We start from the raw sequence: 12,924 nt of genomic DNA on the forward strand, positions 1-12,924 counted from the left end.
GTGCTCTTTGAAAATGAATGTGTATGTATAATTATGCTATCCGTAAGTATCTTCAATAATAGATTTCCACTTTATTTAGGGCACTCATGCTGCTTCCACATAGCACTTAAAAGTGCCAGCAGGTTGCATTAGAAACATTTTTACATAGTGCTGAATTCATTCACATAACCCTGAAGTTTGACAATCTGAGCCAAATAGTAATAGACAAAGCATCAAAATAAACCTTTTCCCCTTCTTTACTGACATTTCCAGCACGATTATTACTAAAACATAGCTTTCACACATTTCTTATTTTATTCAAAAAGAAGTACCGGATATTGATTCCTGCCATTGGGCTGTTATTAGCAAGACTGAGGTGGTGGAAGATTCGCTAGAGATTCAGAACATGTGATTAATTATATCACAGGATATATGAAATAAAATTTGCATGAAAATATGGGTTTGGCGATTTCTCTGAAAGCTCCTCTTGCTTTCAGAGCTGAAAACACTTGACCAGGGCTTTGTACTACATGACTGCATCTTTTCTGAGGCATTCCAGTACCTTTCCATTACTACAGCTGAGACAAAGCATGCAGAGGATATACATTTGTTAACTTTAGATATGTTGTTATATATGTTGTCATTTTGTTTTTAACAATAAACTAAAAAACAAAAACAAAGAAGAAACATGTTTGGTCAATTTGAATATTTTATTAATATGTAGAAAATATATTAAAAAAGGGCCTATACAGTACATGTCTTAATTCAAGCTAAAAACTCAGCTAATCCAATGGTTAAAGTTAATATCCAACATTATTCAGCAAAATAACGACATTTTGTGTAAAAGATTTTCCGTGACCTAAACCTTCTTTCACAGTATTATGTAGTAAGCACCTTCACGACATGCAAAATTATTATAGCCTTAAGTGAGCCACAGAGTAAAACTGACATTTTCCCAGAGGGTCTAATTTTAGTTCACTAACATTATTTAAAACTTTTTCATTCCCCTTCTCTGCAGTTTAACATCAGTTTATTTCTCCACATTGATGTACAGTAAAGAGGAAGAATCAAATACAAGAACTGAAAGACTCTAAAGCATTGAACACAACAAATATGACCTCATATACTGTTCTGCCAAGTATTTCAGTTCAGCCCCTGTTTCAGTTATGATCACCCTATGCTTGTCAGGATTGCTCTCCAAATCTTTATGAAGTGACAAAGTGTGGCGTTTTATTAATACTTTTGATGATGACCTTATGTACCTAGCATTATGCATCCAAAGAGGCTACATAGCCATATCATTTTTATAATCAGTTTTCTCAAAGACATAACAAGTATGTGTTCATTGATGATCATAACCCTAACCTAATACCACTACAATTCCAACTCTAACACATACTATCTGCTTTGAGAAACACTGTGTATTGTTATTATTCATATATACTATTCATATACTGTATATATAGTCTTTTGGAGCTCTAGTCATAAATGATTATTATAGCATGACATTTCTTCCAAAAAATTGTAATGGCTTCAAATGGAGTCATACTTATTTTGCATGCTTACAAAAAGGCCTTTATGGTGTGGTACTGAGATAAAATAATCTCAACCTTGCAACAGACCCATACTCAACTGTTGAGCATCGTAAAATTTAAATTTAAATGACTGGGTATATTAAAGGTAAATATATTGTTTTAATACTTTAGTTATACGATTTCTTTTAAGACCTTCATATGAAGAACACAATTTGTACATCAGATTCCTAGAAAAACTTGTTTTGTGCACATAGGTCCTCATATTGTCTATTCAAGGAGTTTGTTTTTCCTTTTGTATGAAAATACAGATTACATAATGGTGCAGAGAACTTTAAACTCCTGTACTGTTATTTGCCAAATGAGCACAAGCACGGGATTGCTTTGACTGGAGTTTTTGCTATGTCTGATTTTCTCAGGGTTTCTGAAGACTGTAGCTTTATTTCAGTAATATTTAAAATGAGGTTGTGCCAAATAAGTAGACAGTCAATTGCACAAAACAGCCTCAGCCATCAGTTTTTTCCTAGTTTATAAGCTTGCTAGGGTACTAACATGGCAGACATAATACTGGAGCATACGTTATCTGAATAACTACATGTTTCTGGTTTCTCTATGTGAATAAAAGTGCAAGTCACATGCCACATTTATTTTTTTTAGAAAATAGCTACTCAAAATAGCTACATATTATGTGGTATTTTATAATACCATGTAGCAGAAGGGCATGTACATTTTAGATACTCAGAGTACACAATATTTAAAAGACATGCTACATTTTGACACAGTAAAATGAATTGCAGCTTTATGAATCTCCAATGCTACAGACATTCCATGGAGAAAGACATTACCTTCTACAATATTACAGAATCTGGTCCTGATCCAGACACATGCTCCACAGTATAACAAAGGCATAACAGAATAGGCACACAGCCCATATCTCATTAATGGGATTTTGTCAGTGAGTTTGAGTGTAGCGAACAGGTCTGATAAAAGACCCCAGAGTTAATCAACTTGAAGATGTGAAAAAAATGACTGGTCTATCTAAACAATCTGTCTTGACTCATGAATAGGATAGATTATAGTAGCCAGCTTTAATAAAATCTAGAGACCCTGAAATAATCACTGTGTAATTTTCCCAGTTAATGAATGCTGGAAAATAAGATTCTATCTCTAAATTATTAATCAAAAGACCAAGATACAGACCCATAAGGAAGCCTTTAAAGCAATTTTTCTCTATGGCTCTGCTTTCACAATTAGCAACATCTCATTTACTGGTCTACATCTTGCATCAAAGATGTGCAAAGCATTGTGGACTTGTTAAAAGCAGGAATATGTTGAAAACAGGTAAATCCAGGTAATGTAATTGTTTCAGGAAATCATTTAAATGGAAGAGTAAGTCTTAGAAACATCCTTGATTCCTAAAGGCTATAAACTGATTTTTCCTTTTGTTTAAAAAAAAAACGTAATTTCCAAGCAAAATTCCTACACAGCAACTAAACCTATAAACGCTTTACTTACCATGTGAATAATGTAACTTATTTTAATCACAAATACATGAAAAGCATTCTGTATGTCCCATGACAACATAGTTAGAACAAATATTCATTATGTTACCTGAGCTACAAGTACAATCTGGGCAACTGGTGGTCAAATGTGGTCTGTTCATCTACCATAACGGAGGGTTGTGTGTGCATTTCCACACTTGAGAGTAGTTCAGATTCTGAAGATGAAGATTTAGGGTTTATTCCTAAGGAAAAAACTTTTTAAAACGCTTAAGTAATTTTAAAATTGTTAGTGGGGAGCTCAGTTTCAGTGGAAATGTTATTAATGTCAAAATAATGCCAATCAAATAAAGCCTTTTAGCTCTGTGGGTGATGAGTTGGTTTGGTCGATTACAATATACTGTACATTTATAATGTTATTACATTTTATGTTATATATATATACTGTATGGACGTTCTAACTCTGTATTCAAAGGGACTCATTAATCCTGCCAAGACCAAAATACTTTGCACAAAATCTTGAGCACATTTTGATGAATACAGCATATATGTTATGTAATATACATAATGAAAGTATTATAAAAATCCCAATGCTACAATAAAAGACTCATAAGTAGAAAGCTCAGTTGTCCCTCTTAAATTTTAGCTTCAGGAAACAATAATAAATTGTTCAGGGCTAATGTAAAGACACTCCATGCATTCTCTTGTTAGAATTTGTTGTGCATAAGCAGGTGTCCATGCCAAAGATACTGAATTAAAAAGAAAACAACTGAAGTGCTATGCTGGATCAGGTGAAATTTGTTGCAGGCCACTCTTTGGGGCAAACGGAGGCATATGACAGCTCTGTAAGCTATCACAGAATGGAAAATAATTTCACCAGTGGTGGACACCAGGCAGTGCAGGTAGTACTTGCTGGCAGCAAAAGTAGTTTTCTCTGAGAATGTGCCTGGCATGACACTGTGTCTATGCACATTAATTTCTCCTGACATTTGTTGTTCAATTTTACAGCTGTAAGCAACAGAGTTTGTTAAATAACATTAAAGGTACACTCTAAGTCTCCAGCAAATCTAATACAATTTAGTGCATTGTCTGCCTTGCACAAAATACATAACATTTTAGCCTTGAAACGATTTCTTTAGATTTGGCAAGTATACAGACATACAGACAGGTCACCAGTACTCACTAAATATTGTTATATTCAGAGAAACAATAAATCCAGAAAGGGAAACCAGCTGCACTTTACTTTGTCCATTTTTCAAAAATAATGAATGAAGCTATTTTTTGTTCTTGTTTCTGATAGATATTTACTTCCCCCTGTATGTGCACATACTGTAGGACAGCCACTGCATTGCCACAGCTTAAATAGACGATTAATTGATCAGATCAGATTTGATAAGATTTCACTTGTTACCTCATGACTTGTTACCCCATATTTTGCGGGTTGTAAAACTGAACTTGTGGCTGGCATGAATTCAATTAAAACAAACTTTGATTGTTCTGGATTAAGAAATTAATGGTTTGATCCAAGATCAGTGAAAATATGTGGCAAAATCTTCATGCCTTTTTAGTACTTACTAGCGAATCAGTAACAGGCCTCCTTTAGAAGTACACAGGGAGTTATGATCTTATATTCAAGGAAAAAGAAATAAATACAAAGTGACAATAAATCTGTTCATATAATACTCGAACGTCTCCTGCCTAAAAAAGGCTCTTTCTTTTTCAATGATTACATTTTATTACATAAACTCATTTGACCTAGTATAAGTTTCCATGTTTTGATTTTTCATAGACTTTCAAACTTAATGCCATCTCCGTTTGGTCAGTAGTCTTATGATAATAGTGAAAGTCTGTCAGTTTTAGCCCTTTCTCTGCTCAACCTGAAAGCTACTTTCATTTATTTTGTTTAATGAAGTGCCAGTGGGATTGCTCTTTTGCTGAACTAATATCAGCTTCTGGGAGTTAGTTTAAGCTTATAAAAGTATGTAAAACCCCACCCCCATCCCTTACCTATTCCTTCAGTATTAGTATCTCCTTGTAAGAAAGGCAATACAGGTCCTACCTTTAGAATATATCTTTAAGTAGATACTAATAAATTGTATCATTTCATCATCATCATTGTTATTATGACATGGGAAATAACAAACAAAAATGTGATAAATACACTATATACTGTACATGCGACCGAAGTATTGATGTCTTGTATTGAGAAGTAAATCATGCTATTTTTAAGCATTTGTTGTCTCTTTTACTTTTACTTTTTTGTTTGGATAAAAAAAAATATCTGAGGTACTTCCCAGTTTGAAGTACTTCCCTATGCAGTGGTTTGAAGATAACTGTTTTAAATAAAGCACAGAAAGTCTCTGTAAAATCAATTCACTTTTAAGACCCTTTCACTACTGTTTAATGTTAAATGCCTTGTTCAACTTTTTATGAGTCTTCCAAATATGCCATTGTAGTTCACAGGTATCTAACTGGTGGAACTGAACAAAAAATAAGTCTATTTTGATGGAGCAGCTTAAACTATTTTGGTTTAATAATTAGTCACCCTTGAGCTCAATGACCTGTCCAAGAAGTGGTAGTTGTAAAGCATTAAAGCAACTCTTAAATCTCACAGTAGGTCTTATCACAGCTTGCTCTACTTGGCTCTGCAAAATCCTTTATCTTTCTTCATTGATGATACTCTGAAAAAGGAGTAAACAACAAAGTTATTATACTCTGTCTTATGCTCTGTTGTTAGTCTCCACTTAATATTTTTAAAAAAATCATGAACCACAGCTTTTGAAATACTGTACTGAATTCCAGAATATAATAAAACCATTAATATCTGAGAACATACCGTAAAGGATGGTTTCGAAAAATGTTTTTTTTTTATTTTTAATTTCTGTTTCAGCTTTTATTTGGTAAGGGGCACTTTGCAATGAATTTCCACAAAGCATTTTCATAATACATTTTAGGAGGAGAGCATCGGAACAGACAGAACAACCATTGGGCACAGAGAAGAGAATAACAAAAAATTCCCCCAGGGACTACAGCTGAAATTCCTGGGGTCCGAGGCCTAGTAGTTTTGCATCTAATTTCCCTCCAGGCAAATTAGAAATGTGACAGTCTTGATCCTGAATTTCCGGAAGAAAAACAGGAAGCACATTTCATTGTGTTCATATTTTGCTTGTATTAACCTTTCCAGTAAATTAGTAGGCAGATGCATTCCCAAGCAAATCTAAACTTACTATTCTTAAAGCATTAGGGAGGCACTCAATGACAACAAAAAAAACAAGCTACAACAAAAAATCAGTGCACGCAATACCAGCAATACTTCACTGCTAAAATAGAGGCATAAATGAAATTATTTTGAGAACAAAGCAATTTAAACTGTCTCAGTTATACAAGAAGAGTGCAAACTAATTTCCCAGACATGTAGCTTACTATCACAGACGTGAACAGACAGTAGCCTCAGTTTTCACACTCAGGAAATGGAATGCGAGAATAGAATCTAACTAGGATGATGACACTGCTGGCTACAGTACTCATGGTATGAGGCAGCTACTAAAGGTAAGTCTTCGTTGCTCACTTTTCTGATGATTAATTTAGAAAATGTTCTTATGCACCCAACTGGGAAGAAAAAAAACACCCCAGCTCCACGCCCATGAAAGATAAAGCTAAAAATAGAGATCTGTACAGAAATCACAAAACACCAGTGTTATACTAACTAATTAACTAAGTTTTTTTTTTCCTAAAGAAATGTTACATAAAAAAGAATTTCATTAATGCATTTCCCACATACCATCTCAATTATAGTTCAATGCCAACTAAAATTGCTGATATTATTTTTAACCCCTGTTAAAACTGGACAAATGGATTTTCAGGCTAAGATGCAACTTTAGCAAACATGGCAAATTTACTTTATCCAAATTTGTTTGAAAAGTAATAAAACACCAAAAAACACCAGTTAGATTGATCTAAATATCTTCTAGGCTACTACTGGAATTAAGCAATTGTGTGATTTCTTAAGAACTGTTTTATCTGCAAATCTTTGGTTTCATACCAATGGTCATCATTGTAACAGCTGTAACAAGCTGAATTAATAGGTAACAGAAAAAAATGAACTTTTGTTTAATCAAGCCATAAAAACAACCTTTAGGAGCCCTGTTATATTTTGAAGTGACACATAAAATTAAATTAAAAGAAATAAATGGGGATGGGCTTGTTATATTCCAAAATATGAGAAGTTCAGTTCTGGTGGCTGATAACTACTTCTTGTCCAAACAATGATTGCATCAGCTAAAGAACAGCACTTCTGAATTGCAGTCTGAATCTGATTTCTTCCTTAGAATTCTTATTGTTTAAATCAAATACAATCACCAGATCGCAATTAAAAGAAGATTGTGTTGTTCTGTGGTTTTAGCATTAAAAATTGAGTCATTCAGTGCATGCTTCTCTGGTAACTTAATTCTCAAAAACCGACACAAGTAAAGATCGTATAGTCTTTCTTTTAGTCTTCCTTTTGTATAACATTATTTCACTCAGTACTGTATCATTAAAAACAGAAAAAGTTAACAACTGAACAGGTCACCTGGGGAGTAAGGAAAACAAAAAAACTATTGTATTCCATTTTAATCATGATTGAAAATCCAGACTATCAAAACAGTGCCAGCAGAAGTAAGGGATGAAAACTTGAACCCCCCCAATAAAAATAAACACAAGATGAGCACTGAAATCTCGGCTTCAAGGAGATAGCTCAGTATGTGGTCAGCCAGAGCAAGCCTAGTAAAAGACATGCTTCTATTCAAGGAGTCGACCAGAACTGGCAGGATTCACATTTACTTTACTTTGGACAGCATTCAACTACAAAATGCCTCTAAGATGGGGTTTCCAGGATATAGTCTATACAGATATCTACTGCTAATTAATTTGAGATAGCAGACCTTGGGCCTGTCTCTTTTGTTTCTATGGAAATGCTAGACAGCCTGAATATACAGTGTGTTACTGAGCATCCGTTATCATCCATTAACAAAATGAATGACGTTTAGGCGGGCGTCTTTGGTTTATGTTGTGGCAGCTATACTGACACTATCAGTGTGGCCAACTGCTGGGTAATTTCTTATTCTGAAACTATGAAACCATAGCTCAGAAGTAATGGTGATCAGGTTCCTTCCATAGATCAGTGAAAACTCCTTCACTACACCATCTGAGCTGCATATTTCTCTCAATGTCAGATTGCACTAAATGTGAAGGAACTACAGCACATGTTGTTTGGTATGGAATACAAGGTTGTGTTTCAGGTTCCTGATGCTGACATTATAATAGAACTCAAGAGGCTGTAATAAGACCACAATACAAGTTAAAAAGCATGGTTTTACACTGGTATAAGAACCAACCAATCTTCTGCTATGGCTGGCTGTCGACACTAATAGACATCTCCCATCTTTGGGCAATTTAGCAAAATTTTCAGAATCCTCCAATGTACAGTATGCTGTAGGACAGGACATTTAAACTTCACCGGTCTTTGGAATTCAACTGCCTTTGTCTTAACATTTTCTCTCTATTTAGCTTAAAGAGACTAAACTCCTGTTAATACTGAATGTCAGATTAAAACTATGTTATTTCCAATTGTTTTATATACCAATATTTTAAAAGAGACATTCTTTTTTCAATGTTATAACCTCTTAAACAAAATGTTCAATAAGTGCATGGCACTTGATGCAGATTAAATCTTTGAATTGTGTTACACTTATTGTTTGTTTCATTACAAAGTTTATGGGAATTTACATACTTTACTGACCCTTTAATTTTTAATGATGTGTGCTTTAAGTAACACTCCACATCTGGAAAATCTCTATAATTTAAAAGATAAAATAATTTATATAAATAAATAATCCTGTTTTGTTTAATTGATAAGTTGCTGTGCTGGTGTCTTTTACTGACATTTGATGACATTTTAATCTATGCTATTATGTGCAAAATGAATTCCTTCTCCAAAATGTAATATTTCTTCAAAACTATGTTGCTGTGTTTAGTAATAAAATTGCAAATGCCAAGAATATTTCCTTGCCAAGAATTCACCATACATGTAAAATGATCTCAGATGGTAAAAGGTGGCTGAAATGAAATCATTGATTATACTTTCACTTATAAAAATAGAAACATCTGTTTTCTTTGCTTTAGGGGGGGAATCTTTTTTTTTCAATTATGTGTCAGGAACAGAAGCAGAACAAAAACATTATCTTTCCACATCTGTGCAGCTGCTGAAAATGTACTGTATACTGTTTATTGCAAGCCATCCAGTGCCAACCCTAATATAACGAGAATATGAATGGAACAAAAATGGTGTTTAAACCTTGTTTCACTTCCCCTTTCTTCACAGGTTTGACCTTCTATAAGACCACATTGCTCGGTTCATTTTTTGTTTGCTTTCATAAATTATCTTTCTTTCTTTCTTTTCCCCTACATAAAAATAGGAACAACTAATGGGGTTGTGGGATTATAGCCGAGTCGACCTCCTCTTTTTCCCACTGATGCTGCGATAATTGTACGGCCGCATCTTCATCTCTACGAAGGGAATGGAGAAATCATGGCCTTTCCAAAGATACCAGTTAATGCCCTGGGGGAAAAGGAATGTGAGAGTTTAAAAGAAACACTCTGGACATTAAGAGTACCATGCAGATCTGTCTTAAGATAAGCCTTTATCTTAAAACTAAAACTCAGTTAGGGATTTCGTTTGGCAATAATGTAAATGCAAATGAGTAACAAAAAATGTGTGACTTCCTCACAGTGTTCAGCAATGCATTCCCATACTGTTCCTCAAAATATCACCTGGTGTTCTGCAACAGATTCAGATCGTGCTTTGCAACAGATTGATCACTGAATTTTGTTTCTGATAGCCCATAATGTCGTGCAACAGATTACCATATTGTTCTACAAAAGGTCTCTAAAATGTTGTGTTACTGATTGCCCATTGCACACTGCAATAGATGCCAAATCCTCTCAAATCACATTCTGTTTTTCAACACATATTTTGTGTTTTGTTAATTACATATAACTGGATTTATTTTTCCATTTCATTTTTATAATACAGAATTTCACTTTGGGCTTTCTTTTCACCCACTTGGCCTTTATAAATGCTCTTCCATCTAGTTTGAGAGCACTGTCAAAGTCATTTAGCTCAGACCATCTGGTTTGATTAAAATAAGGCTTCTGATTGAGCCCTGAGTTATCCTAAGCATAATCTCTCTCAGAAGAAGGGGTGTGGGTCAACAGATTGTTTGCTTGAACAATTAAATCAATATTACTGCATATGTGCTATATTATTATAAATAAACATAATAACTCTGCTGTTGTGTTTCTGCTCCCCTTCTCTGTTTTTTATTTGTTAATTTGTTATTGGTATTGATTTCCATTTTAACAAAAGCAAAGTAAATCTGAGCAAGGAATAAGTGAATTCTATATGCATATAGAAACAATATTTATATATATATTCACTGAATTCCAACCAATTTTTTTAACGGTAAATTAGAAAATAAGCAGTAAAGCTATCAGTGAAGGGCATAGCCTTGGGCATAAACTGTTCTTTCTCTTCAGCGCACTGCAATGAAAAAAAAATGAAACTGGGACAGTTGGTCACCCTAGAGCAGTTCTGCAATGCAGGTCATCTGAAAAAAGGAACAGGCGGAGCGAAAAATGAATTTCTATTAACGCAATAACATCCAGAACACTGGCTGATATGAGAGGGGCAGATGCAGCCGTGTGCCAAGTCCTTTGGGATGGGCCGTGACCTAGCATGCGTTTGAGAATTTCCTTCCAGAGCAATGCTCACCTGACTGTGGCTCGACTCTCCATATTTCCCATTCAGGTTTGCTCTGTGACAGTTCTTGTACCACCAAGCCCCCTTGTACGAAAGGGCACAGTTTGTGACAGCGATGTCATTATCTCTGTCCTTGGTTGAGAAGGGACGTCCCTGGTGGTAGGACAGAGAGTCCCCTGAGGGTTGAAAAAAGATGTTATTGGCAAATATCAACATACACACAGTATCAACATACTGCAAAACACATTTTAAAATGCAGGAAACAGCTTGCTTTTCTATTTCAACATTGAATTAGGGGTATGGAGCACCTCATATGCATGGTTACAATTAAATTAAATTGACAATAGCAATGACACCAGGTCCATGTAATTAGGCAACGTTTTGGGTAATAGCATTCTTGATTACATCTAGCCATGTATTTTACATTGTTTCTGGAAATAAGATGTTATTTTTGGTTTCTTCTAACAAATAATGACATCACCTTGACAGAGTCAATATACTGTACTCTTTTGGGAACAACATTGTTTTCACACTCAACAACAAACTATCAAGCTAAAGCTTTCTGGTAACATGTTATTGTATAAATTGCATATAGGTTAAAAAGGAAAATGCACAATTAAAATCCAATTTTATATACATGTTTTTATATACATGTTCTTTTACCTTTCTTATTAGAGGACCATCAAGCTCACTCAAACCAGCCGGATTAGTTAAAATGGGGCTACATGAGATTAAAGACATTTATTAATTTTGTGTTGTATTGATTTGAAATACCCTTGCATTTGCTTGCATAGCAAAGTATAGGGGAGTTTGTAAAATTTCATTCCCTTGTTTGGTTCTGTTGTAGATCATGGATTGCAGCCTTTTCACCTCCAGGTGAGCTTGGCTATAAAAACATAATCTGTAATTGCACTGTAACAAATCCACATCGTGTTCCTGATTTTAGGCCAGGTTAAAGAATTTTGGGTTGATGCAGACTTCATATTTTCTTCTGTGAATGGAAAAAAAAATCAACGCAAATGTATTTCAGCTTACCAGCAGTTCCATTGTATTCCCCTATTCTGAGTTTATACAAACTCCGAGCATCTCCAATTGCAAATTTATCATAGTTGGCGTATACTGATTCTTGACCATCTTTCATGTCAATCCGTAGCTCATAACGGCCCTGGGAGGCTATCCTGTGAATATTATCCAACCCTTCAAGAAAGAGAATCATAATTAGCTTCCCAAGGCCTTGCAAGCAGTTTCATTTTAATTTAAACAGTATGTTATAATGCAGTAACATGCTAGGACTTGAAAAGGAGAAGCAGTGTCTTAGTACATCACAATGAAAGACCCCTATAGATTTCATTGATCAGGACCTCGACAAATGAGCAGCTAGGAACCACAGGTGTGTGTTCACATTTATCCCAAAATGCTTATTTGAGGAAAAAGATGTCATTTGATGTTATTTTTTTTAGAACTCATAGAACTGATAAACTGCTGATTTTAATTTTGATAGACAGGAAAAAGCTATCTGACTAGAACCTGATTTGTAAAGAAAGCAACATTATTATCATTGTTTTATTCCATGTGTTCTTAGTCTTCTGATCATTTACACTTTTATATCAGGGCAAGGCATTGAAGAGATGATAGAATCAAGCACTTACTGTACAGTTTACACAGTTTAATTTGCTTAGTGTCATTATTTCAGTAACCACATCGTTCTGCACAGTTAGATTTCCTGTAACGTCAATGATCAGGGGAATTCTTTTATGACCTCACTGCATAAGACACTGTTTCTTATTACTGACCTGATGTTAATCACAATACAGTATATTATTAATTAACAGAACGCAAAGATATTGCTTTGTTTAGATCTGCAGTGTCCCTTTCAATTAATTCATTTCACAGCCTCCCTGTGACAGATCCTTAACCATTTCATAAAACACAATAATGATTATTTTAAGAAATAAGGGGCATATTTTAACAAAATGAAATGATGGAACTTCAGTTGGGCTGGATAGGGGTGAGCAGTGGGAGCTTATCTGTTTATGTTGAGTGGTATTTTAACTTGGGGCTCTGTATTTCAAGACCAATCATTAATCATTTCATTGATCCTGTCAGATAATTAAAG

At 34.6% G+C, this 12,924-nt stretch overlaps 1 protein-coding gene across 3 annotated transcripts in view; it reads right to left on the reverse strand.

Moving 5' to 3' along the window:
- Positions 1 to 670: 670 nt before the first annotated feature.
- Positions 671 to 12,924, reverse strand: part of tnr (tenascin R (restrictin, janusin)) — a 208,020-nt gene continuing 195,766 nt past the window's right edge. For all 3 annotated transcript variants that reach the window (XM_088598137.1, XM_088598136.1, XM_088598139.1), the window contains 3 exons: positions 11,844 to 12,005; positions 10,821 to 10,984; positions 671 to 9,608 (listed from right to left, as the gene is read on the reverse strand). In XM_088598137.1, coding sequence (XP_088454263.1) covers positions 9,489 to 9,608; positions 10,821 to 10,984; positions 11,844 to 12,005 — 446 coding nt within the window. In that variant the 3' untranslated portion in view covers positions 671 to 9,488. The remainder of the gene's footprint in view (positions 9,609 to 10,820; positions 10,985 to 11,843; positions 12,006 to 12,924) is intronic.

The sequence above is a fragment of the Lepisosteus platostomus genome, chromosome 11, assembly GCF_059453375.1.
Source record: "Lepisosteus platostomus isolate fLepPlt1 chromosome 11, fLepPlt1.hap1, whole genome shotgun sequence".
NCBI classification, from domain to species: Eukaryota; Metazoa; Chordata; class Actinopteri; order Semionotiformes; family Lepisosteidae; genus Lepisosteus; species Lepisosteus platostomus.